The following is a 27,273-nucleotide window of genomic DNA, read 5'->3' as shown; positions in this document are numbered from 1 at the left end:
CCTTGTGCTGCTTATAGGGCTAGTAAAGAAGTCAAAGATTAGGCAATACCGGAGCGCAGATATTTTGTATAATACCCAAAAACCCGGCCTGTGCATAAAGGATTGGTTCAAAGCGTACCACACCAATCCATGGATTATTCATTCACCCCATTATTACATCATCCTATTATGCCCTGATGCACTCCGCCCAGTTTACATATACCCTGATGTACTCCGCCCAGCTTACATATACCCTGATGTACTCCTCCCAGCTTACATATACCCTGATGTACTCCGCCCAGCTTACATATACCCTGATGTACTCCGCCCAGTTTACATATACCCTGATGTACTCTGCAGTTTACATATACCCTGATGTACTCTGCACAGTTTACATATACCCTGATGTACGCTGCACAGATTACATATACCCTGATGTACGCTGCACAGATTACATATACCCTGATGTACGCTGCACAGATTACATATACCCTGATGTACTACTCACAGCTTACATATACCCCAATGTACTCCGCCCAGCTTACATATACCCTGATGTACTACGCACAGTTTACATATACCCCAATGTACTCCGCCCAGTTTACATATACCCTGATGTACTCCGTCCAGTTTACATATACCCTGATGTACTCCGCCCAGTTTACATATACCCCGATGTACTCCGCCCAGTTTACATATACCCTGATGTACTCCGCCCAGTTTACATATACCCCCACATTATAAGCTGAAATACCACTAAAAACACCAAGCAAAATCTGCGCTTCAAAAGCCAAATGGTGGTCCAACTGAGCCTGGCAGTGTGCCCAAACGGAAATTTATGACCACATATGGGGTATTACTGTATTCTGGAGAACCCGCTTAACAATTTATGGGATGTGTCTCTACGGTGGTACAAGCTGGGCACAACACATTGGGCACTGAAATGGCATATCTGTGGAAAACAGCAATTTTCAATCTGCAACATCTATAGTTTACCAATTTTTGCAAAACACTTGTGCGGTCAAAATGCTCACTACACCCCTAGATAAATTCTTTGAGGGATCTAGTTTCCAAAATGGGGTAATTTTTCGGGGGTACCACTGTACTGGTCAATGCAACATGGTGTCAAAAAACGAATCTTGTAAAATCTCCACTCCAAATACTAAATGGCGCTCCTTCCCTTTAGAGCCTTGCTGTGTGTCCAAATAGCAGTTTATGACCACGTGTGGGGTATTTCCCTACTCTGAAAAAGTTGCTTTACAAATGTTACGGTGCTTTTTCTCCTTTATTTGTTGAGAAAATGAAAAATGTTGAACTAATGCTACATCTTATTTTCACTGCCCAATTCTAATAAAATCTATGACACCCCTGTGGGGTCAAAATGCTCACTACCCCCCTAGATGAATTCCTCAATGAGTGTAGTTTGCCAAATGGAGTCACTTTTGGGTAGTTTTCACTGTACTGGTACCTAAGGGGCTTTGCAAAAGCGACATGGTGCAGAAAAACCAATCCAGCAAAATCTGCTCTGTAAAAGCCAAATGGCGCTCCTTCCCTTCTGAGCCCTGATGTGTAGTCATACAGTGGTTTATTACCACATATGGGGTATTTCAGTACTCTGGAGGAGTTGCTTTATAAATGTTACAGTGCTTTTTCTCCTTTATTTGATGAGAAAATGAAACATTTTGACCTAAAGCTACGTCTTCGTGGGAAAAAAAATGTAATTTTTCATTTTCACTGCCCAATTCTAATAAAATCTATGAAATACCTGTGTGGCCAAAATGCTCACTATACCCCTAGAATAATTCCTCTAGGGGTGTAGTTTCCCAAATGGAGTCACTTTTGGGGGGTTTCCTTTGTTTTTGCACCACAAGACCTCTTCTAACCTGACATGGTGCCTGAAATATAATTTAAGAAAAGGAAGGCCGAAAAATCCACTAGGTGCTCCTTTCCACTGGGGCCTTTTGTTTCAGGCCCGTAGCAGACTAGGGCCACATGTGGGATATTTCTAAAAACTGCAGAATCAGGGAAATACATTTTCAGTTGTGTTTCTCTGGTAAAAACCTTCAGTATTACAGGAAAAATGGATTAAAATAGAATTTCTGCAAAAAAAATGAAATTTGCAAATTTCCCTTCCACTTTGCTTTAATTCCTGTGAAAAGCATAAAGGGTTAAGAAACTTTCTAAATGCTGTTTTGAATACGTTAAGGGGTGCATTTTTTAAAATGGGGTGATTTGTGGGGGTTTCTAATATATAAGGCCCTCAAAGCTACTTCAGATCTGAACTGTTCCCTAAAAAAAATAGGCTTTTTTGAAATTTTCTTGAAAATGTGTGAAATTACTGCTAAACGTATAAGCCTTGTAACGTCCTAGAAAAATAAAAGGATGTTCAAAAAATGATGCCAACATAAAGTAGACATATGGGAAATGTTAACTAGTCACTATTTTGTGTGGTATAATGTCTTACAAGCAGATACATATGAATTTTGAAAAATGCAAATTTTTGCAAATTTTCTCTAAATTTCGGTGTTTTTCACAAAAAATATTGAATTTATCGACCACATTTTTTCACTAACAAAGACAATATGTCACGAGAAAACAATCTCAGAATCGCTTGGATAGGTAAAAGCATTCCGGAGTTATTACCACATAAAGTGACACGTCAGATTTAAAAAATGAGGCTGTGTCATTTGGTCCAAAAGTGGCTGCGTCCTTAAGGGGTTAAGGTCTTTTCAGGCCCGGTCACTAAGGGGCTAAGGGTATGTGCACACACACTAATTACGTCCGTAATTGACGGACGTATTTCGGCCGCAAGTCCCGGACCGAATACAGAGCAAGGAGCCGGGCTCCTAGCATCATACTTATGTACAATGCTAGGAGTCCCTGCCTCGCTGCAGGACAACTGTCCCGTAGTGTAATCATGATTACAGTACGGGACAGTTGTCCTGCAGCGAGGCAGGGACTTCTAGCATCGTACATAAGTATGATGCTAGGAGCCCGGCTCCTTGCACTGTGTTCGGTCCGGGACTTGCGGCCGAAATATGTCCGTCAATTCCGGACGTAATTAGTGTGTGTGCACATACCCTTAGAGTCATTTAAAGCAAATGATAAAATGCTAAATCCACTCTGCAAAACAAAGCCCGTAGACTTTGATGTACTGTACTTGCCAATTGTGGTTCACGTAAAAGCCTATAGAGCAACTGGTCGTGAATGCAGCTAGTGCTTTCTTATTGTAGCCAGACGGGAAGACACAAACGATGATCAGACAGAACAAAACAAGAAGCCCACAAAGTCCTCATTCAGCTGGAGCCAATAAACATTTGGCATCTTATCAGATGTCTTCCCTGCAGCTGGATTACTGGGATCAATACTAAATAAATGAACAAAAAGCGATGATGAGGTGTACGCCACCTGAAATGATGAAGGGTTTAGCATACGTGTCAGCTACATTATATGGACAAAAGTATTGGGACACACCTCTTAGTCATTGAATTCAGGTGTTTCATTCAGTCCCATTGCCACAGGTGTAGAAAATCCAGCACCTAGTCATGCAGTCGCCTTTACAAACACTTGTGAAAGAATGGGTCAATCTAAAGAGGTCAAGGAATTCCAGCGTAGTACTGTAATAGGAGGCCACCGGAGCAACAATCAGTTTGTGAAATTTCTTTCTGCCAGATAATCCATGATCAACTACGAGTGATATTATTGTAAAGTGGAAGTGTTTAGGAACCACAGCAACTCAGCCACAAAGTGGCAGACCACGTAAAGTTACAGAGCGGGGTCGCCGAGTGCTGAGGCTCACAGTGCATAAAAGTCAACGCTCTGCTGACTCAATAACTGTAGAGCTCCAAACCTCCTCTGGTGAAAGGGGTTGTCCAGTCCCAAAATGTGGCGTATCCTAAGGATAGGCCATCGATATCCGATTGCTCTGGGTCTGACTCCCAGCACCCCCGCCGATCAGCTGTTATGAAGGGGCCAAGGCGCGAATACGAGCTCGGCTCCCCTTTATTTCCTTTGCTGCAACAAAGGAAAATGAAGGGGAAGCTGCCGTCCTACGAGTGCCTTGGCCCCTTCAAAACAGCTGATCGGCAGTGGTGCCAGGAGTCAGACCCCGACAATCAGATATTGATGGCCTATTCTTAGGATAGGCCATGAATTTTTCGGGACGGGACAACCCCCTTTAACATCAACACAAAAACTGTTCCCCGGGAGCTTCATGGCATGGATTTCCTTAAGCGAGCAGCTGCATGCAAGTCTTATCACCAAGCCCAATGCCAAGCGTCGGATGGAGCAGTGGAAACGTGTTCTGAGGAGTGAGGAATCACGCTTCTCTATCTGGCAGTCTGATGGACGAGTCTGGGTTTGGTGAATGCCAGGAGAACGTTACCTGACTGACTGCATTGTGCCAACTGTAAAGTTTGGTGGAGGAGGATAATGCTATGGGGTTGTTTTTCAGGTTTTGGCCCAGGCCCCTTAGTTCCAGTGAAGAGAAATCTTAATGCTTCAGTAAACCAAGTCATTTTAGACAATTGTATGCTTCGAATTTTGTGGGAACAGTTTGGGGTTCGGCCCTTTTCTGTTCCAGCATGAATATGCCCCAGTGCACAAAGCACGGTTCATAAAAGCATGGTTGGGTGTTTTTCGGGATAACTGGGCAAAAATTCCTATAGACACTCCAAAATCTTGCAAAAAAGTCTTCCCAGGAGAGTGGAAGCTGTTTAATCTGCAAAGGGGGAGATCAACTCCATATTAATGCCTATGGATTTAGAATGGGAAGCTCCTGTGGGTGTAAAGTGTAAGGCTGGGTTCACACGAGGTCATTACGTCCGTAATTGATGGACGTATTTTGGCCGCAAGTACTGGACCGAACACAGTGCAGGGAGCCCGGCTCCCAGCATCATAGTTATGTACGACGCTAGGAGTCACTGCCTCGCTGCAGGACAACGGTCCCGTACAGTAATCATGTTTTCAGTAAGAGACAGTTGTCCGGCAGCGAGGAAGGGACTCCTAGCGTCGTACATATCTATGATGCTAGGAGCCCGGCTCCTATCTATGTACATAGAGATGGGAAACCGTACATAGGTTTTTTATATGTACAATAGGAAAAAACCTTAGAAGATATCCGTATTTTAACATCTCCCAGTAAACATGCACACCAGTCAACCTGGTTTAAATCGAAATTAAAAAAAATCATGACCTGCGTGTTACTATGTGCTCTTTATAAAAAGCCTTTTTATGCTGCCGATGCCTCTTAATTCGAGTGCAAAAAGACTAAGACATCTGTTTATCAATTTGTAAGGCAAGTTATTTTATAGAAAAAAAACAGGTAACAGATGCCGGCTGACAACTAGCAGAAGCAATTTACAGGATAGGTGACAGCTTCTATAGGCAACGTAACTTGTCACCAAGCAACAGAAAGATGAATAATAAATAAAAAGAAAAAAACACAAAACCTCTCTCTATACTAGGGTTGCACGATGCATCGAAATTTCGATCAGATTTCGATACCATGCACCCTCAAAGGGTTCAATACCGTTATTTCATGTGTTTCGATATATACTATAGTAAGACATGAATATCGTTAGAGCGGTGCAGCGGCTACGTAATACAGCCATTGCCCACGCTCCTGAGTCTTGACAAGTGTGCGCGCGGTCAGCATGATGCGATGCGACCGGCGCTGCACTAATGAGGGCCGGCACTGAAGACAGAACATGGCGGGCGCACTACAAAACACCCCCATGTTCGGTCTTAAGTTCCTGCGCCACCACTCAGTGCAGCAACGGCCGCATCACCTCATGCTGACCGCGCGCACACTTGTTGTCAGGAGCGGGGCAATGGCTGTATTACACAGCCGCAGCCCGGCTCTAACGGCGGAGATTAGAGAAACCGCTCATCTCCGTTGCTATTCACAGCATTCAAGGAGAGGGGTTGCCCTTTGGATTGTGTCACAGGAAATCCGTGTGACGCGATTGAGGGACATACCATATGTGGGCAGACAGCCCAGGGTCCATTAAAAGGACCCCAGGCCTGTCTGACCATATTTCCTGTTAGGGTATACTGAGGTATGTCCCAACAACTGCCTGTGTACGATCAGTATATAGATATACGCCAGTACACAAATGTTTAAAAAAAAAAAAAAAAAAAGAAGTACAAAAAAAATAAAGTAATGTTAAATTTAAAAAAAAACATTTTTTTACAATAAATATTAAAATAAAAGTCAATACATAAAATACACATATTCTGTATCGTCGTGACAGTAATAAATTTATAGCGTAATTTATGATGTTTACGCGGTTATAAAATAAAATCTGTTTTCTTTCACTTATTAACGTGAGGCATAATGAATTTTGAACCTCCATGTACCTCACATTGATAGTAACTAACCCCATCATGTACCTCACACATTAACCCAATTTTGACTGTGAGGAACAGGAGGGGGTTTATTACTATTAATGTGAGGTACATGGAGGTTCAAAATTCATTATACCTCGTGCATCACGTTAATAAGTGAAAAAGCAGATTTTATTTTTATATCAGAAAACGGAAGGACTTTTTTTTTTTATTATTGTTGGCAAAGTATCGTTTTGGCATCGAGTATCGCAATACTACACAAAGAAAAACCAAGCAAAAGCCCCTTATTGTAACATGGTCCTAGTGAAATAGATAATAAACCAACGCAGGAGAGATCACGACCATATATTGAAAAAATACAAAAAACGGTTTATTGATATACCATAAAAATACATAGATATAACAAGAGATACAAAACCCTCGTAGGAAATAAATGAAGTCAGAACAATGGAGCAATGGATGATCCAAATAAGTACAGTGTCAAGGTCCTACATAAATAGAATAGTAACACTATGTTCACACACTTAATAAAAAACGTCTGAAAATACGGAGCGGTTTTCAAGGGAAAGCAGCTCCTAATCTCGTTTTTCTCAGCAGTTTTTGGAGCGGTTTATCTACAAAGTCAATGAAAAACGGCTCCAAAAACGGCTCAAGAAGTGACCTGCACTTCTTATTCGAGGGCTTTTTTCACGCGGCCGTTTTAAAGAACGGCCGTGTAAAAAAAACGCCTTACTATACCTGAATGGAGGACACCAAAGGGCTCCCTAGAAGATAATTTGATTATGACCTTTCAATAATGAATATGCGGGCTCTATAGGGAGCCGGGCCACAGGCCCGTAGAAGGACATGGTTATAACGGTGCACCCGCTGAATGAACAATACAACCTATAAATTGGAGTCTAGCACAAGAACAATGAGTAAAACAATGAAAGTTTATTAGATCAATTAAAATGAACAGATATATATAACATAGAGATGATTACCACATGAAAAAAATGGACAACCAGAAATAAAAGAGTAGAGAGCGGCACTGTGTACATAGGCTAAGGCACAGCTGTAATACAATGTATTGATAATAATCAATGTGCAAGCAGCCGAATATCAAACACTAAAAACCGCTGGGTAATGTATGCAGTAATGAGGAGTATGCTGTAAGATGTCTCAATGTAAGTAACTGGGACAAAAGCCCATGAATGGTACAATTAAGAGACTACAGCTCCATGAATGTCATGATACGAATGGTTGTAACACTATACAGACAGTGAATGCATATCTCTTACCCATAATGACGTGACTGGTGTCCACCCCGACGCGCGTTTCGGCCCGGAAGCCTTCGTCTGGGGGTCGAAAAAAAACGCCTTGTTGCAATAGAACGCCGTTTTTCCCATTGAAATCAATGGCCAAATGTTTGGAGGCGTTCAGTTTCAGATTTTTCGGACGTTTACGGCCCGAAAAACGTCCGAAAATAAGTCGTGTGAACATACCTTAACTAGACTAGTCAGCAAATATACAATTGATATCTAAAGTATGATAGTGAGCGGTTAATAATAAATACACATTGCAATCATATAGTGTAAAACACAAGACTGACATGGAATGAATATACACACGTAGATCGGAATAACAAACGAGACCAAGACCGGACCACCACTGCTGACCCGACACGCGTTTCTCTGAGGCTTCGTCAGGGGGTAAAACACGCGTCAGGTCAGCAGTTGTGACTAGTCTAGGTACCATTATATTTATCCACTGCGGAAAACAACAGTTAAAAACAAAATAAAAGCTTACCCGGTTCTCCATAGTCATGGCGACGCATCCCTCGGTTGTCTGTGCAGCCCGGCCTCCTGGGATGACATTTCATCCCATGTGACCGCTGCAGCCTGTGATTGGGGAGGACGGACTGGATGAAGAAGTATAGAAAACGGGGTAGGGTTAAGCGTTTGTTGCGATTTCTGCAACGGAATCGCAGCTTTTCGGCCGCAAAAATTGCAACATTTGCGGTTTGTTATGGGTTTGATCTCCCCATTGAATTCAATGGGGAAAACCCAAAACAGATAAGCAGCAATTCCAAAGCAAAAATGTACATGCTGCAGATTTTTTTAAAAAAACTCACCGCAGGTCAATTGATGTAGGTTTTTTTAGGCAGATTATTAACGCAGTATGTGGAAGAGACTCTCTGCTGATGTTGCAATGCGCTGCGCAATTTCTGCAATGAAATCAGTTGCAAAAAATCTGCAGTACTTACACAACATGTGAACATAGCCTTAAAAATAGTAACGGTCCGAACTCATGGAACCAACCAATATGATCTTCTGTTATGCATCTATAATAGTTTCCTGAAAACATCAAGTCCATCACGTCTCTCCACTAGAACGGACACGGACTGTACCATAAAACATAAATGATATCCATCCACGGGGACTGGGGGTGCACAGTGACTCCCATGACCTTAACACTATGCAGTCATTGCATTTTGCAGGGGCAGATCTTTGCTGAACACGATTTCCAGGCACCAAAAATAGACGTGACTCACAGGGATGTTTTTTTGGGAGCAGAAAAGCTGAATAAGAAATCTACTCTATCTAGAATGAGGGCAGTCACGAGCCGCTGGTGTGAAATGAGTCACTGAAGGAGAGGAAGCCAGGAGACATCAGAGAGCCTGTACCCGGGCATGAGGTCGTTCCTGATAGGGGTCAGCAGTGGTATGCCTCCCCAGCCCTTGTGGAACTACAACTCTCAACATGACCTGCCAGTTTAGAAGAGCCGAAGGCTGAAAATTCCTGCATTACACGAACCTTGGGCCTCCGTATAATGACATTTTTTTTTATAAGAAAGAGTCGAATTTGCAACTGCCAAGTGCCTAATGAGTGGTGCTCAAAGCAAAATCTGTGCAAGCATTTCCATCCTGCGTTCAGCACCGGAATAGAGAAGAATTACTGCATTCCTTACAAAACACTATAGATTGTCACAGATTGCTGGGACTGCACTGGAAATGGTTTTAGCCTGTTCTTTAAAGAGACTCTGTCACCAGATTATAAGTGCCCTGTCTCCTACATAATGTGATCGGTGCTGTAATGTAGATAACAACAGTGGTTTTTATTTTGAAAAACGATCATTTTTGAGCAAGTTATGAGCTAGTTTAGATTTATGCTAATGAGTTTCTCAAAAGACAACTGGGCGTGTTTTTACTTTTTACAAACTGGGCCTTGTACAGAGGAGGGTATGACACTGACCAATCAGTGACCAATCAGCATCCTGCACTTCTCATTGTAGCATTTAGCAATAATTTTTATTTAAAAAATATTTTCAGTCCCACTAGGGACTTCACTGTGCGATCTCTTATATAATGCTTCATATACTTAATACACCAAAGTACTACTGCCTGTTAGTAGAAAACAGACAGGCATCCATCAGGCCATGCCTCTGGCACAGCCTAATAGGAATATAGCCAGGGCAGGCCTGGGAGCCTTTGTCAGGCCCCCGGCTGCCATGGCAACACATTGGCGGCCCGTGATCACATTTGCAGGCCACCGATGGGTGACAGGGAGAGCCCCCTCCCTCTGTAAACTTCTTAGATGCAGCGGTCGCTAATGACTGCGGCATCTAAAGGGTTGAACAGTTGCAATTCAAGGAAATTTTGATCTCAGCCAGGCACCTGCTCCAACGGTAGTCACCGGACAGCCGAGCACCTGCTCCAGCCTGCATGGGACAACCATGCAGGAGTAAGATTAGGCTGCCGTGAAAAGGCGGCAGCCTGGAATAAGGCCCCTTAATGATCGCTGTGAAAAGGTGTATTGGTGGTCATAAAAGGATTAAAATTGTTTTTTTCCCAGGTATATAACGATCAGGTTCTGTTCACATCTGCAGCAGAGGCTCCATTGGGGGCCTCTGTCGCATATTCAATTTGGTCTGGCAATGAAACCCATTAAAAAGTCAATGGGTGAGGGGGCGTGGCCAGCTACTGATGTGAGAGGACGTGTGTGGCGATAGCTCCGGGCTGGCATCCTGCATTATATCCTCCTGACGGTACTGTAATCCGTGAAAGTTGCCAAAATTCCTTACCAGCTACGTCGGAAGGGAAGGACATCTTCCAAAAAAAAGATGAGCCCGCCTAAAGCGATGAATGCGGCGGAAAAACTGAAATCCTATGCCCGCGTGGTAATCCAAGATGGCGCCGGCGAGTGCTCTGCTGGGCAGGCCGCGGCAATGGCAGGGACATCCACATCAGCTCCCTCTGAACGGGATGCGGGACTCACGTTGCAGGAGGCATCGGATAAGCTCCTGACAGCCATCCTTGAGACACGTACGAGACTCACGGCGAAGATAGATGAGGTGAGAGTGGACGTGGGCCTATTGAGGCAGGACCTGCAAAATGTGCGGGAAAGAGTGACGGAGACAGAGGGCAGGATTTCGGCCTTGGAAGATCTCACTGCTAATATGCCGGCGGCTATACAGGATCTGCACCGTAAAGTGGATTTGTGGCGCCAGAAAGCCGACGATCTGGAAAATAGATCGCGCCGTAATAATCTCCGCATTGTGGGGCTGCCGGAGAGGGCAGAGGGGCAGAGATCGGGAGAGTTTGTGGAAAAATGGCTGAAGGAAATCTTCCCGGATGCACCATTCTCGCTGGCGTATGCGGTAGAAAGGGCGCACAGGGTCCCGGCACGATTACCACCTCCGGGTGCTCCCCCAAGACCTCTGCTTGCTCGGATGCTGAACTGTAAAGATCGGGATACGGTGCTGATGGAAGCGCGGAAGGCCGGAGGGATTCGATTTGGAAATGCTTCTGTGTCCATATATCCGGATTTTTCTCCTGATTTGCAGAGACAGAGGGCATCCTATGTCCCTATCAAGCGCCGACTACGAGACTTGCAGATTCCTTATTCGATGGCATATCCGGCTAGATTGCGGGTTGTGGATGGAGACAGAGCCATATTTTTTACGAATCCAAATGAGGCGGAAGAATGGATTACGAGAAAGCATAGGCAATCTCCCCGAAGATGAGGGCTGTGGCTGTGCAGGATGGAAGTTATGTCTGACATATGGAACTCATGGATACCCCATATTGCTTATAGTACAGACGTTCCAGCTGAAAGTATCCTTCTAAGATAATGATGTGATGATGTACTGTATTATCTGCAAATTGTTATGGGGGGCATGGGGCCCATGTTATAAGGTTGGCAGTTCAAGCCCCATAGTAACATCCGTATATGTTCTAATTGGAAGATATGGGGGACTGATATTATACGTCAGGTATTAAGAATGTGTCTATAAGTACCTGGGGATGCTGGCTCGGGGGGGCGCTACACTCATACAGATAGTGTATTTGCGGCAGAAACACGCTAGCCGTAGAAACTACCCCCTAGAGTATAGGCTACAAAGGTTAGCTCCTGTTGAGCAATGTTTGTTTATGGAAATGTTATGGAGGATATTGAGTCAACTCACATTGCTACAGAACAAGGCTTTGATATTGCACACATACGAGACATGGAGGGGAATGCATACGGGAATGGGATAATTGCTACTCAGGAGATGGTTGATAGAATCAAGGACAATGGGGCTTCAATGAGTGTTAACAACATGAAATGGCAGGATTACGGTTAATGTCCTGGAATGTCCGGGGAATGGGGTCTGCTGAAAAGAGACATATGATATTTGCTGCTGTTCGGGGACAACGTCCACATATAACGTGTCTACAGGAAACACACATGACACCGGACACTGTGGCGCAGTTGAATAAGCCCTGGGTACAATGGGCGGGTCATGCTTCGCACACTTCGCACTCCAGAGGGGTGGCCATCTTAGTACATGCAGAGCTTCGATGGAAATTGCTGCAATCCAATGTAGACCCGGAGGGGCGGTACATTTTTCTACATGCGGTTATGGATGAATGCCCATATGTGATTCTGGGGGTGTATAATCCTCCACCAGCCTCATTGGCAGTAATTCAGGAGGCAGTCCGATTTGTAGCAGCATACCCGGGGGTTCGAGTGATCATGATGGGGGACCTCAACTTGGTTATGGACCCAGATATGGATAGACTGCAGGGGAATGGGAGTAGAGGCCCGTGTAGACCCACTCAGTTGAGCATGTTGGCAAAAGAAATGGGATGGATAGACCTATGGAGGGCGACACATGAAGGGGTTAGAGAATTTACATGTCACACCCTGCAGTACAATGCATTGTCCAGAATCGACTATATATTTGGATCACATGCGGTTTTCCTGGAGATAGAAACAGTGGATCATTTACCGAGGGGGATCTCGGATCATAGTCCGATCTTATTGACATTAAAAAGGCCGCAGGTGGGCAGAAGGGGAATGGGTAAGATACACCCGTTTTGGCTTCAGCTCATCCAACAGAATGATCGCATACCGGATCAGTTATCAATATTTATAGAAGCACATGCTCAGATGGAGAATCGGTCATTGGTGTGGGATACTCTTAAGGCCTATTTAAGGGGGTGTCTCCGATCCTCCATATCCTATGTAAAACGGGCAGCCGCCATGCAGGAGGAGAATATGGCATATCAATGTTCACAGGCGGAAGGGGTATTTGTTCAGGATCCCACGCCGGTTAACCGAAATGCTTGGCTGAATCTGGGTAGGCAATATTTACAGATCCTGAGGGATAAGACATCGCGTAGCTTATTTTTTAGCAAACAATCACATTTTGAATTGGGCAACCAGTCGGGTAAAATCCTGGCACAAATGGTACGGAACAGTTCTAGATCCCCCCCGGTGATGGGCATTGCGGGGCCTGGAGATGAGATGTACACCTCCCCGGGAGAGATTCTCGAGCAATTTACACAGTTTTATGATCAGCTGTATGCATCAAAAGTTGATTATAGAATGGAGGAGATGGAGAGATACTTGGATGGAACGAGGTTCCCCACATTGACAACGGAGGGGATGGCATCGCTTGAGGCTCCATTTACGTTAGATGAGATTATGGAAGGAATGGCTTCGTTGGCCAAGGGGAAGGCTTCAGGGCCGGATGGTATTCCTCTGGAGGTATATTTACAATATGGAGAGCTGCTGGCCCCCCAATTACTGGCCCTGCTTGAACACAGCTATAGGAATTCCGCTCTCCCGGAATCCATGTGTGACGCCACCATAATAGTGTTGCTAAAACCAGACAAAAAGCCGGAAGAATGTAGTTCATATAGACCGATCTCGCTGCTGACAGTAGATTACAAAATCTTGACTAAGATGTTAGCTAGTAGACTATGCAGAGTGATAAAAGAGATCATCCATTCAGACCAGTGCGGTTTTATACCTGGCAAGTCCACCTCAGAAAATATTAGGCGGGTACAGGTGGTGACGCAGATTGGATGGGAGGAGCAGCAGGACTGGGCGGTGGCATCTCTGGATGCGGCGAAAGCATTTGACTCGGTAGAATGGCCTTATCTGCTGGCAGTGTTGCGAAGATTTGGGTTTGGGGAGAGATTTATTAAATGGGTCTCCTTGTTGTATAAAGCTCCTCGAGCGCAGGTGTTGGTGAATGGGGCCCTGTCCCCTTCCTTTGGCCTCCATAGGGGCACGAGGCAGGGGTGCCCACTTTCACCACTTCTCTTCGCTTTGGCCATTGAGCCATTGGCTATTAACATCAGGAAGGATCCTGCATATATGGGAATTAGAATAGGAGACAGAGAGGACCGGATAGGATTATATGCGGACGATATGGCGTTGTTCATGGCGAACCCCAATGCAACCCTACCCAGGGCTATTTCCCTCATTAACGATTTTGGAAGGTACTCAGGGCTACTAATTAACTGGTCTAAATCGTATCTGATGCCATTGAGACAGGATAATTGTGGATGGGGCACCCAGTTTGGCGGACTGCCGGTAAGATCAGAGTTCAAATACCTAGGGATTAATATTGCTAGAGATAGCTCTAAATCGTATGGGATAAATGTGGCACCCTTGGTCACGTATCTAAGGGACAAACTACAGGTGTGGAAGGGCCTGCCTTTATCAGTAGCAGGGCGCGTTAATTTAATAAAAATGATAGTGATGCCAAAGTTCTTGTATGTGTTGGAGCACATGGATGTGTTGGTGCCTAAAAAGCTCTTTAAACTAATAAATTCAATGATCGCGCCGTTTGTGTGGGGGGGGGGGGAGATCTAAGCTCAAGCTGTCGATTTTACAAAGACCTAAAGACGAGGCTGGGGCTGCGTTACCGGATGTTTTTCTATATTATTTGGCGGGGCAGCTCAGATACTTGATTTCATGGATCTCCCCCCCCCTAGAGACTAATGCGGAGAATCATCTCGCTCGGGTACTGGGTTTGAAAAATCTGTGGCCGATACTGGAGCCGCATGATTTTAGACACCGCTCCCTGTTACCCTTACATAAGCTGGCGAGACGAGTCTGGCAACAGGCTAAAGATATACTGGGATATGTGGGGGTGGTGGCGGAGAGCCCGCTATGGGATAATCCGAGCTTTTCCCATTTGCACGGATTGGTAGGGAAGAGTTACTGGTCAGCTAGAGAGGTAGTCGCTCTATCACAATTGCTAACGGAAGAAGGGGTGGTAATGACGGTGAGTGAGATTCGGGCGGCATTTAATATACCGCCAGGGGATGAATTATACTGCATACAGCTGTACCATGCTCTATTAGCACAATTCCCAGTGAACTCCGTGACTCATTCCAGCTGTGACCTAGTGGTGAGGCTGAACACGCCGTTTACAAGGGGCGTTGTCTCCCAAATTTATTCTTATCTAATGGAGGCTAAGATGCGAATGGAGCCCCTGGGGGTGGAGGATAAGTGGCGTGCGTTAATTCCACAACTCACAGCAGAGGAATGGAGGGAAGCGCAGGGCTCCCATCTGCTGGTTTCACCAGCTGCAAATAATAAACTAGTGCAACTGTACATCATACACCAATGTTATTTAACACCTGTAAAGCTGCATCGTATGGGAAGAATGGAGTCCTCACAATGTCATAGGTGTGGAGAGATGAGGGCAGACTTTATACACTTAATGTGGGGTTGTCATCGGATACGTTGCTTTTGGGAGGAGGTGGTTACATTATTAATGGCAGTGATGGGGAGGACGATAACTTGCAGGCCTGAGGTGTGTTTACTGGGACTGTTAAATGAGGAGCAATGGTCATTATATGAGAAGATTTTCCTCAGAGAAACACTGTTTATGGCAAGAAAGGCGGTGGCCATGAGATGGATGGCGGATAGATCCCCGACAGTAGCGCAATGGCGCAAAATGGTTAATGACATGCTTCCATTTGAGAAAATAGTGTACAAACACCGGGGCAAGGCGGCCAAATTTAATTTGATCTGGGATGGTTGGTGCTCATCGAGTCTCACTCACTGCACAGTCCAAGGGCTGACAGCTGATCTGGCACAAGCGGGGGGTGGGAGAGGGTAAAAGACTAGGAAGAATGACATGTCCAGGTGCTCCAGGGTAGGAAATATAAGAAGATTGGAGCGAGGTGATAGAATATTGAAGTGTGGGAGTATTTCTATTCTCATGATGTAATGTAATAAAAGCCGGGTTGGTTGGAATTGAGAATCCTGTAGTATGTGTGAGTGGTCTGCGAACCATGGGTTATTATGATGAATACCTGCGAGTATTCCCTTTGTATAAATTGATTCTTCTGACATATGTACTATTGAATGTGTAATGTTCTACTGATGTATGTGATGGTTTGACTCTGACAGTTACTTTTAATAAAACGAGTTTAAAAAAAAAAAGTCAATGGGTATTGGGTTGCTGATTACCTGCTGTACTTACACTGTTACTTAGGAGAGATGATGTGATATGACTGATGTACTGCTTAACCATTTTGTCACTTGTCTTTCACGGTTTAATTTTTATTTCTTTTGTTCCTTTTCCCCGCTTAGTGGGGTCAGGTCTCAGGGCTGTGCTGCTGTTGTAGCTGTTAGCTTAGTCAGGGACCACTGTTCTCAGTTGTAGTTCAGTTAGTGGGTACAGGTCTGCACTAGACGTCGGGTGCTTGACAGGGACGGTTGGGGTTTGTTTTACTGCATTTCAATGTACGGTTATGTGTTATATGTGGTGTGTCATGAGTGTGTGTGTGTGAATGTGTATGTATTCTTCTCCTCTCCATTCCAATCATATAATAGCTATGGGTATCCTGCTGTTTTCTGCTCTTCAGGCGTACCATGGCTGTAATTAAGGTCTTGAGCTGGAATGTCCGTGGGCTTAACTCAAAATTTAAACGGTCTCTTGTGTTCAACTTCCTTTAGAAACACTCGCCTCATGTTATCTGCTTACAAGAGACGCATTTAACTGGACAAAAAAATTTGGCCCTTAAACCGGCCTGGATAGCTAGAGGATATCATTCCTCATATTCTAGGGGGGTGTCTGTTCTATACACTGTTTATCACCCGGGTCCTGTTTTACCTTAGTAAATGTGTATGTTCCCCCGCCCCTTGATCCCACCCTATTGGACTTGATAGCCCAGAAACTCTCAGAGTTCCCTGCTGGCCCAGTGTTGTGTATGGGTGACTTCAATGCAGTCCCTGACATATCTATGGACCGTACTGGGGGTCCAGATCAGTCCTCTGTTCAACTCAAGTCCTGGTCCTCAATGCTACATCTGACAGATGTGTGGCGCTGGAAATACCCGCTAGAAAAAAAATATTCCTATTACTCCTCTGCCCATAAAACCTTTTCTAGAATTGACCTCGCTCTGGTGTCACAGGACCTTTTGCCCGCAGTAACGGCTATAGCTATCACTCCACGAGGCATCTCAGATCACTCAGCTCTCATTTTGTCATTTACGGTTGGTCCCCCAGCTGACTCCAAAATATGGAGACTGCATCCGGCCTGGCTGTCCTCTCCTGAGGTTCGATCAGAGGTGGCGGCCTCTCGTGACTCATATTGGGATCATAATTCCTCATTTCCAGACCCTTTGGTAGTGTGGGATGCATATAAAGCCACTCTTAGGGGTGCGTTTATGGCAGGGGTTGCAAGGTGTTGAGCAGTGTCCAGAGAGAAGGAGAGGTCGCTGATAGAAGAGAGTCAGAGAGCTGAGAGAGACTATATTGCAGATCCTTGTCCAGGTACGAAGAGTCGGTGGGCTGGGGTCCAGAGGGAACTAAACCGTATACAGGTCGAACAAACTAAAAAGCAGGTGCTTCATACGGAGGCAAGGGTGTTTGAGTTTGGTGACAAAAATGGCAAGCTTCTTGCGTACTTGGCTAGGTCAGAACGCCCGTGTGCCTCTGTTCCATATACAGGGTGGGCCATTTATATGGATACACCTAAATAAAATGGGAATGGTTGGTGATATTAACTTCCTGTTTGTGGCACATTAGTATATGGGAGGGGGGAAACTTTTCAAGCTGGGTGTTGACCATGGCGGCCATTTTGAAGTCAGCCATTTTGTATCCAACTTTAGTTTTTTCAATGGGAAGAGGGTCATGTGACACATCAAACTTATCGAGAATTTCACAAGAAAAACAATGGTGTGCTTGGTTTTAACGTTACTTTATTCTTTCATGAGTTATTTACAAGTTTCTGACCACTTATAAAATGTGGGTTTTACTGGCAAGGCGGCACACCCCAGTTTAGTCTCAGCCTTCTGCAGGCCCCAAGGAGTGTGGGGGGGGATGGCGGTGCCCAACCTTTACTTATATTATTTGGCTTCGCAGCTGGTACTGGCTCACTGGTGGATTGACAACGACTTAAGTAATGCGGCCACGGCACTGGCTGGAGCACTCATGACTTCCTATGAGAGTCTTACCAATCTCTTATATAGGTTTAAAACTTTGTGTCGGGAAGAAGGCACAACTCTTACTAAAAGATACTACGGATTCTTCTGTTTCCCCTAGGACTCCGTTATGGAACAATCCATGGCTGCCTCACCTGGTGTCCCTGCCGGAAGCGATGATGTGGGCTGAGGTGGGGGTTCGATTTTTAGGCCAAATATACTCTGTGGACAGTGGGTTTGTCTCCTTTTCTGAACTAGAGGAGGGGTTTGGGGTCTCGAGGAAGGTTTTTTATCATTATCTCCAGTTGAGACATGCCTGCTCGGCTCAGTTTGGATCTGTCACGCCAGCTTTGGGGTTTTCCGGATTGGAGGACCTGCTCGGCACCCCAGACCTTCCTAAGACCCTTACTCAGACGTATGCCCTGTTGCTGTCCTCTGTAAAATGCCCCTTTGATAGGGCGTACCTGGGGTGGAAGAGAGATATCCCTGATTTGTCGGAGGAGCTTTCCTTCTTTGATTCCGTAGTTAGTTCGAGACTTTTTAATACAATCGCGGTTTCTACACAGAATTTACTATACTCCAGTTAGACTTAAAGAGGCTCTGTCACCAGATTTTCAAACCCCTATCTCCTATTGCAGCAGATCGGCGCTGCAATGTAGATAACAGTAACGTTTTGTTTTTTTTCAAAAACGAGCATTTTTGGCCAAGTTATGACCATTTTTATATTTATGCAAATGAGCCTTTATGTCCAACTGGGCGTGTATTGTGTTCGTTACATCTGGGCGATTTTACTTGTTTTACTAGCTGGGCGTTGTGAATAGAAGTGTATGATGCTGACGAATCAGCATCATCCATTTCTCTTCGTTACCACCCAGCTTCTGGCAGTGCACAGACACACAGCGTGTCCTCGCTCATCCGACGCGATGACGTTCCTGTGGGAGGAAGTGAGTGACATCACAGCGTGATCTCGCGAGAACACGCTGTGTGTCTGCACTGCCAGAAGCCGGGTGATAACGAAGAGAAGTGGATGATGCTGATTCGTCAGCATCATACACTTCTATTCACAACGCCCAGCTAGTAAAACAAGTAAAAACGCCCAGATGTAACGAACACAATACACGCCCAGTTGGACATAAGAAAGGCTCATTTGCATAAATATAAAAATGGTCATAACTTGGCCAAAAATGCTCGCTTTTGAAAAAACAAAAACGTTACTATTATCTACATTGCAGCGCCGATCTGCTGCAATAGGAGATAGGGGTTTGAAAATCTGGTGACAGAGCCTCAAGAGAATTGGGGCCTCTGGGTCGGACAGTTGTTTTAGGTGTCAGTCGGATGTTGGCACGTACCTCCACTGTGTCTGGTCCTGCCCTAGGATTTCACAATTCTGGTCAAGGGTTGTAGAGTTTCTGCATGATAACTTTGAGTTTCCCCAGGTTCTCTCCCCTTAGGTGTGCCTTTTGGGCATTATGAATGAGTTAGTACAAGGCTATTATGACAAAATCTTTTTCCGATTTGTTTTGTTCTGTGCGCGGAAGGTTATAATTATGGAATGGAAGGCCACGGTGTGTCCTAGTATAGAACATTGGTTGCAATTGATAAATAAGTATATACAATTATATCAGAAGTTAAACATTAGCAGAGGTGTCCTGACAAATTCGGGAAGATATGGGCCAGATGGATGGAGATTTCGGACACTGCTGTCTGATAGACAGGTGTGAGTGAAGTGTGCCTGGTTGTCTGTTTTGTATGTCTTGGCAATGACGACGGTCAAATGTAGATCCTGCTTTCTTCGCAATACACTTATATGTACCTGTGATCCGTTAAGTTTTCATGCTGGCTTTTGCATTGTAACTGTATTTTTATCTATGATGATTGTTATTGCCAACTAGTGTGGTTGGTCAGTATGCTATGTATGTTTTTGTGCGCAATCGTTGCGCTTCTGTACATTTGTATTTTGAGAAAAAGTTAATAAAGAAAACCTTTTAACAAAAAAAAGTCAATGGGTCCTGTCGGACGCCGTTGGTTTCCATCATGCGATGGATCAAATTTTGAATTGTTCTGATCCTATGACGGAGTAGAACAATGGTAAACCCAAATGCAGATGAAACTGAACTGTGTGCAGCAATTAGGATGTAGATAAAGATACATAATGGGGAAGAGGTTATAGTGTGGCCTGAGGAAATGCTCACAGGGATATTATTAAACTGGCAAATTATTTTCTATATTAAAGATCAGAAAAATGGAAAACCAGGTGTGATTGCACAGCACTGCAATATAGCTTCCAACCAGTAGGGGATGCTGCAGAGAACCGCCCTCCACACAATCTAGTGGCATGGCAAAGCATGGGAACGTGTGTAAAATATATAAAAAAGCAGATAGACGAGGATAGTAATACACTGTAGGGGAGATTTAAGACTCACGTTTTATACGCCAGTCCTAAACTTTTGTGCATTGAAGTTGCACCAAATGCCTCTTAATAAATGTGGCGCATTTTGGGCTGTTCTAACAATAGAAATTCGTTCCCACACTCGTGTTATATTATGGGGCGTATAATTATTTACTAAATCAGACATGTCCGGAGTGGCGACAGGTCCTCTTTAACGCGACCATGTACTGGAATGGGCTCCATGTGATACTACATTTTCCCTGCAGTGGCTGTCAAAACAGATGATCGCTGGGGGTTAAAAGGCCAAACCAGTTTTTTCAGTATATTTTTTGCGCAGATTGAAACGGTAGCATCCAGATATTACATAAATGTGAATGTAAATGAGATTTGTATTTGGTTTTTAAATATATGTGTTTTTTTAGAAAAAATAACAGATGCTATTAAAGAGAGTACAAAACGCGGTGTGCATAGAGGAAAAGAGGCCTGTTAATAACCTCTGCCGGTTGCTGCCCATGCATATGATTTCTCAAAGGAACAGTATGTGCAAAGGGTGAACATATAATCTCCTCTGTCTGCATTGAGTCAGCTATTACAAAGCCAGTGTGTGACCTTCACAAATCAGAAAACATGCTCATGAATCCTCAAATACTGGAATATATTGGACAGCTCCATAATAAAGCCCCAGTCACACCACACTTTTGCATCCAGTTGAAAGGTACTGTTTATTGGGGGGGATTTTTTGTTTTGTTTTTTTCCAACATTACATTAAAAGGTACTTATAAAACAGGATTCCTATGCTGTTGCCATTGACTTATTCAGTACTTCTTCAGGATCAGTGTTGATCCAGTTCTTCAACAGGACAGAAAAAAAAAGGCGCCTGAATCATTTTTGTGTCTTGACGTATCCGGTTTTAATGGTAAATTTTTCCCCCCAAAAAACAAAGAAAAACAGTAACTTTTAAACAGGATATAAAAATGTGGTGTTAAAAACCCTGGCCTAAGGCTTTATTGACATGAGCGTTGAATACGTCCGTGTGACTGACGTTGACAGATTGGCCGTCACACGGACCTATGTAATTCAATGTGGCCATTTACACGGCCGTTGTTTCAAAGGAGCGCGTGAAGGGTCCATGCCCTATTTTTTTTGCACTTCACGCATCCCTCCATAGACTCTAGTCTGCAGGGTTTCACGTCCGAGGTTTGCAACGCTAGTGTGAATCTAGCCTAAGAGACCCAGAAATAGAGGAATAGTATAGGAATTATGCAACTTCTGTAAATGAACAATGAACAGTGAACAAGAAGTCTCATAGCAACTAAATAAAATAAACATATACAGACATATTCTGAACATCAAATATCCCATATAAGTAAAATATTGTTCCTTTTGAGTGAACAGTAGTTTTATAGTGCTTAAAGAGGTATTCCTATTATATAATGTTATGGCATATCGCTAGGATACGGGACCCCGCCATCCCTGGAAAAAGGCGGGACCATGGTTCACATTTTTCCCGTACACCAACTGAGCAGGGAAGCATAACATAGCTCCATTCCCAAAAACGGAACTAGTGTTGCTGCGCTTTCATACTATGGATCGTTAGGGCTAGTTCACAAGGTGGATTTTGCGTGGTGGGTCCTGCCGCAAAATCTGCCAAGGAACTATTCTTGCCGTTGGCAAGACTATTCCTCCCTCCCATTGACATCAATGGGAGGTTCAGGCAGAATCTGCCCCGAAGATCGAGCAGGACTCTTCTTTTTCCCGCTAATTGAAGATATCAGCTAGCGAGAAAAAGAAGCATCCGAATTCAATTAAAATGAATGGGAGGCGGAATTTTGCAACGGGGTCCTCTGCAAAATTTTCTCCGTGTGAACATACCCTAAGGGTTGGGGCAGTCGTACCCCCCAATCAGAAAGTGACGGCATATACTAGCAACATACCATCATTAGCTATGGTGGGAAAAACCCCTTTAATTTAAGTTTTAGACAACATTTCGAAAAGAACGTTTCCTACTTATCTTCTGTTAAAAATATATTCAGTCGTTTTGTAGGTCTATCTGGAAAAGAAGCGTGATAATTATTATGGCTGACACTAACCTTCAACATTTCTGCCTAGTTATGCAGTTATGTGGGAATAGGGAAAGCAATAATACATAGCTTGGCAGATTTCCCATATACAAGTCTAGGAAAGCCAGGTAGCAACCGCTAAAGCACTTGTAATAATAACCATGCTACAGCCAGAGTTCCCAGAAATATATTATGCTTAAGATATTAGACTCTGTTCACATCACGTTGGTATATACAAAGCGGGAAAAAACCATGGCATATATGCCAAATATATCCATAGGGCTACATTCACACAACTGAGGCCAAGAGAGTGCCCTTTTGGCCTCCACTGGGCTGGAATAGGTCAGTATACTTTTTTTTTTTTTGCTGTATAAAAAAAGCGTAGTCTACTACGCTTTTCTATGCAGAGGCATACCGCAGAAAAACAAAAAAACTTTCATCATGAAATTTCAGATTTGGAGCAGAATTCTGCTCCGCAGTGATCACACGCTTCACTCCTAAAATAAAGGCCAACAACCAACGAAAAAGGAAGTACTTGAAGCAGTTGAAAGTCCCTTAGAAATACAGGAAGCACAGTATAAATCCTTCATATAAAACAACTTAGAACGGAGGATGAAAAAACTCAATCCAAATAACAATTGGCAGATGAGCAATGTGAGAGTTCTTCATTTATTATTAACGCTGCGATCCATAGTGCAGAAAAACAAACAAAAGGAAAAAGACTTCACAACAGATCAATAAGCCATTTCTGGGCGCCCGCTGCCATAGTGCATTCTGCTCCAGTAGTTCCCAGCGCTCAGTACGAAGCACTTAGTGGAGCTATGTAGAAAGCCGTCATTTCTTCTATGATGTTTTTCCCCATTTCCCGAACTGGAAAAGTCAGTTTTGTACCATGTAACTTATAATTATCTCCGCATGGAATGGGTGGTAGTCACCTCCGCAGCGTTTAAGAGGACGGAGCTAAATGGAGTATTCCAGCTGAATATACAACAACAGGACAAGGGGAATTACAGAGTTGCGGAGCATATTTTAGGTTCTTTATATATCCTTTTCAGTGGGCCTTGCGGTAACAAAGAGGCCCTGTGTGCACAGAGTAAACGCCGTAGAACTGAATGGCCATTTAAAGGGTTGTGTAACTTCAAGGGTGTCCTTCTCACTGTGAAGGGGTCATGTGGCAGTCAAGAGGTTAAGAAAAACAACCTAGAAATAAAGCATTTCTGCATAACACTGCAGTTATACAGAGACAAGACAGATACGGCTCAGTGTGAGCGGCAGTCCCTGCGGTGGGGTATGTATGGGAACGGCACAATGTACAGAGTGTGGCACCTCCTCCGGGACATGCTATACACACAAACAGCAGAGGTATTAACAGCAGGACATTGTGGAGATACTAATACAGCAAACGCCTTTCTGGAGATGGTGTGAGACATGACCTGGCAGCAGCTGATCAGACATTTCTGCAGTAGGATTTTGTTTAAAGTCCTGCATGACATAAGGATAACAATGTCTTCACCTCTGTGTTCTGTATTATTTCTGTATGTACACTATGATGGTACTGCTCAGCATCAAAAATAAAAAGGCTTTACCTTGGCATAAAGATATAGATTTCTATGTCATAAATACGGTAATACCTCTAAATTAAAAGCCAGCGAGAGGCCTAAGGCCCCCTTCACATCACGTTATAGCCCTACGTTTAGTGTATATGTCGGGAAAGCTCCTGACATACACAATCCAATGGGTTTCGGAAAAAAGGGGATCACTCCTTCTCGTGGCGCTCCGCTGAGGCTTGTAGAAAGCTTTAGTGTTCCGTTGTTGGAGAGTAACCCCACAATACTCACAGTTTTTTTAATGAAAAAAAATAAATTTCTTGGAGATAAAATTTACCAAATTAAATAAATAATACAACACATCAACTAGCGACACGTTTCAACCTAGGACCTAGGTCTTCATCAGGCATCTCCAAGAAATAAAATTATTTTTTATCATCAAAAAAAAAACAAAAAAGTATGGTATATGCGAATGGTACCGGCTGGTATGCGTCCGTATATTATTATTTATTTAAATTATGGAATAACGTAGTTGTCTCTGCTCTGCCCAGTGACTCCAGCACTAGGGAAGTTCCTGTTCATATATGGACAGTGACTCCAGTAACTTCCCCAGCGCTGGTCCACAGGTGATTTATCCCACTGTATGCCATACACTGGGATACCTTTTGGCCTATCATCTGAGGTAGATGTCAGGAGTCTTCCGGACATATACCTCCAATGGAAGGCCAAAACATGATGTGAATGGTGTCTTAGCCGTATGAGATTTTTTTCCTACTTAGTCCAGGGCTGGCAAAACTGGGGCCCATGGCAATATAGAAAAATATACTGAATGCATTTTGAGGACGAGGTTGTCTAGGGGCACACTGTGACTGACACCCGCAGTCTGTGAGTGAACGACAACACTTCCATTTTGGAGTATAATCGTGCGTCATTCATAGACTTTTCTCCATTTGATGGGCAGTTACACGGAATCTGCTGTTCCCTGTTATCAACCACTTCAGGCTGCGGAGAAGCTGACTGGATTATGTTATTTCTGAAGGATTTTGTGGATTCACTCTAATAAAAATAATGAAACAGAAGAGCAATTGTCATTTAACCCGTTAAGGGACCGCCAATACGCCTTTTCACGGCGCTGCATAAGATTAAATAAACAGAGCAGGGAGCCGTTAAATGTCCCTGCTCTCAGCTGCCAGAGGTAGCTGAGGGCTGGGAGCGTCCCTGCTCGAACAGGTGAGATCGAGATCAGTATCAATCTCACCCGTTTAACCCCTCAGATGCGGCGCTCAATAGCGAGCGCCACATCTGAATGGTTTTGGAGAGTGGGAGGGAGCCCCCTCATCCCACCGGCACCCAGCGATAAGATCGCCGAGTGTCTGTGTCTCCGATGGCAGCTGGGGGGCCTAATAAAGGCCCCCAGGTCTGTCTGTAGTGAATGCCTGCTAGGCTATGCCAGAGGCATGGCCTAGCAGATGCCTGTCCGTTTTAAACGGGCAAGCAGTAATACACTGCAATACAAAAGTATTGCAGTGAATTATAAAAGCGATCGGAGGATCACATATGAAAGTCCCCTAGTGGGACTAGTAAAAAAGTAGAAAAAAAAAGTTTAATAAAAGTTAATTAAAAAAAATGAAAAACCCGCTTTTTCCCCTTACAAAATGCTTTACTATTAAAAAAAACAAAATAAAGCAAAAAAGTTACACATACTTGGTATCGCCGCGTCCGTAGGGACCCCGACTATAAAGCTTTATAGTCTGGGTCAATACGGACGTGGCGATACCAAGTATGTGTAACTTTTTTGCTTTATTTTGTTTTTTTAATAGTAATGCATTTTGTAAGGGGAAAAAGTGTGTTTTTCATTTTTTTCAAATATTTTAACCCGCACGGTGAACGCCGTAAAAAAACAATATAAAAAACAAATGGCAAAATTGCTGTTTTCTGTGAATCCTGCCTTAAAAAAAATGTGATAAAAAGTGATCAAAAAGTCACATCTACTCCAAAATGATACCAATAAAAACTACAAGTCGTCCCTCAAAAAAAAAGCCCTCATACAATTGCATCGGCGGAACAATAAAAAAAGTTATTGCTCTTCAAATATGGAGCGCAAAAAAAGTGTGTTTGCTGAATAAAAGTAGGAACATACAAAATCTATACAAATTTGGTATCGTTGCAATCGTAACAACACGCTGAATAAAGTTAGTGCTATTTATACCACACAGTAAATGGCGTAGATTTAGGACGCAAAAAAGAGTGGCGAAATTTGTTTTTTTTCTGTTCCCCCCAAAAAAAAAAAGTTAATAAAAGTTCATCAATAAATAATATGTACCCAAAAATGATGCTATTAAAAAATACAACTTGTCCCGCAAAAAACAAGACCTTATACAGCTATGTCGACGCAAAAATAACAAAGTTATAGCTCTTGGAATGCGATGAAGGAAAAACTTAAAAAATAGCTTGGTCATGAAGGTCTGAAATAGGCAGGTCATTAAGGGGTTAAGGGCTTAAAAAAAATCAAAGCATATGAAAATATGTCAAGAGGGGTGCCAAATATCTCAGTAGAGTGTTGGCACTGCCTTACCTGCTCAATAGAAGCGAGGTGGTCTGCTATTATTACTGGTGATTATCCTCCAAAAGGATTTATGTTTATATTCGTGAATCCCAAAATCGTTATATTTATTTTTTTCATACATACTGGGGTTTTTATATGATTGGCCAGATAATTTCACTAGGGATTTCACGACCATGTAACCATGTTAGAATGCGGTCCTCGCCGCTCAGCTAGGGGACTACGACATTTGCAGTCCCTATAGTCATCACTAGAAGGTTTGTGTGCAGCTCCTTTGGATATCTATAAAGACTGAAAATGCTTAGTTGCCATATAAAATAAATGAGAGCATTAAAATGAATAGCTGGAGGTCCACCGAACATTACGTGCCGTCCTGGAAGACAAGAATGGCCGGAACACTGCAAATAAAGAGAGATGTGACGCTCTCCATATATGTAGAGCTAATGATTAACTACTTATCCCTGCGGGTCACGTTACAGAACACACAGATATGGTACAGGCAGAATTGTGCTCCGTGCCACCACACGGTACTAGCTGAAAGAGTCAATGCTCGCGGGAAACCGAACTAAGGCTATGTTCACATGGAGTATTTTGGGGGAGGAATATCTGCCTCAAAATTCCGTTTGGAACTTTGAGGCAGATTTTCCTCTCCCTGCACGCCGATTTTCACGCCGTTTTTCGCCCGCGGC

General features: G+C 43.7%; 1 protein-coding gene across 2 annotated transcripts in view; it reads right to left on the bottom strand.

Moving 5' to 3' along the window:
- The window catches only part of PIK3CB (phosphatidylinositol-4,5-bisphosphate 3-kinase catalytic subunit beta), a 169,868-nt gene that overhangs the window by 81,327 nt on the left and 61,268 nt on the right, over positions 1-27,273 (bottom strand). The window contains exon 1 of one of the 2 annotated variants that reach the window (XM_075861285.1): positions 8,573-8,730. The exons of the other annotated variant lie outside the window; for it this stretch is intronic. Coding sequence (XP_075717400.1) covers positions 8,573-8,579 — 7 coding nt within the window. The 5' untranslated portion in view covers positions 8,580-8,730. Of the gene's footprint in view, positions 1-8,572; positions 8,731-27,273 lie in introns of those variants that run through there. 2 annotated transcript variants of the gene reach the window in all.

Source organism: Rhinoderma darwinii, chromosome 4 (genome assembly GCF_050947455.1).
Source record: "Rhinoderma darwinii isolate aRhiDar2 chromosome 4, aRhiDar2.hap1, whole genome shotgun sequence".
Lineage (NCBI taxonomy): Eukaryota > Metazoa > Chordata > Amphibia > Anura > Rhinodermatidae > Rhinoderma > Rhinoderma darwinii.
Note: the sequence above shows the minus strand (reverse complement) of the source record. Positions and strands in the feature narration are given on the sequence as shown.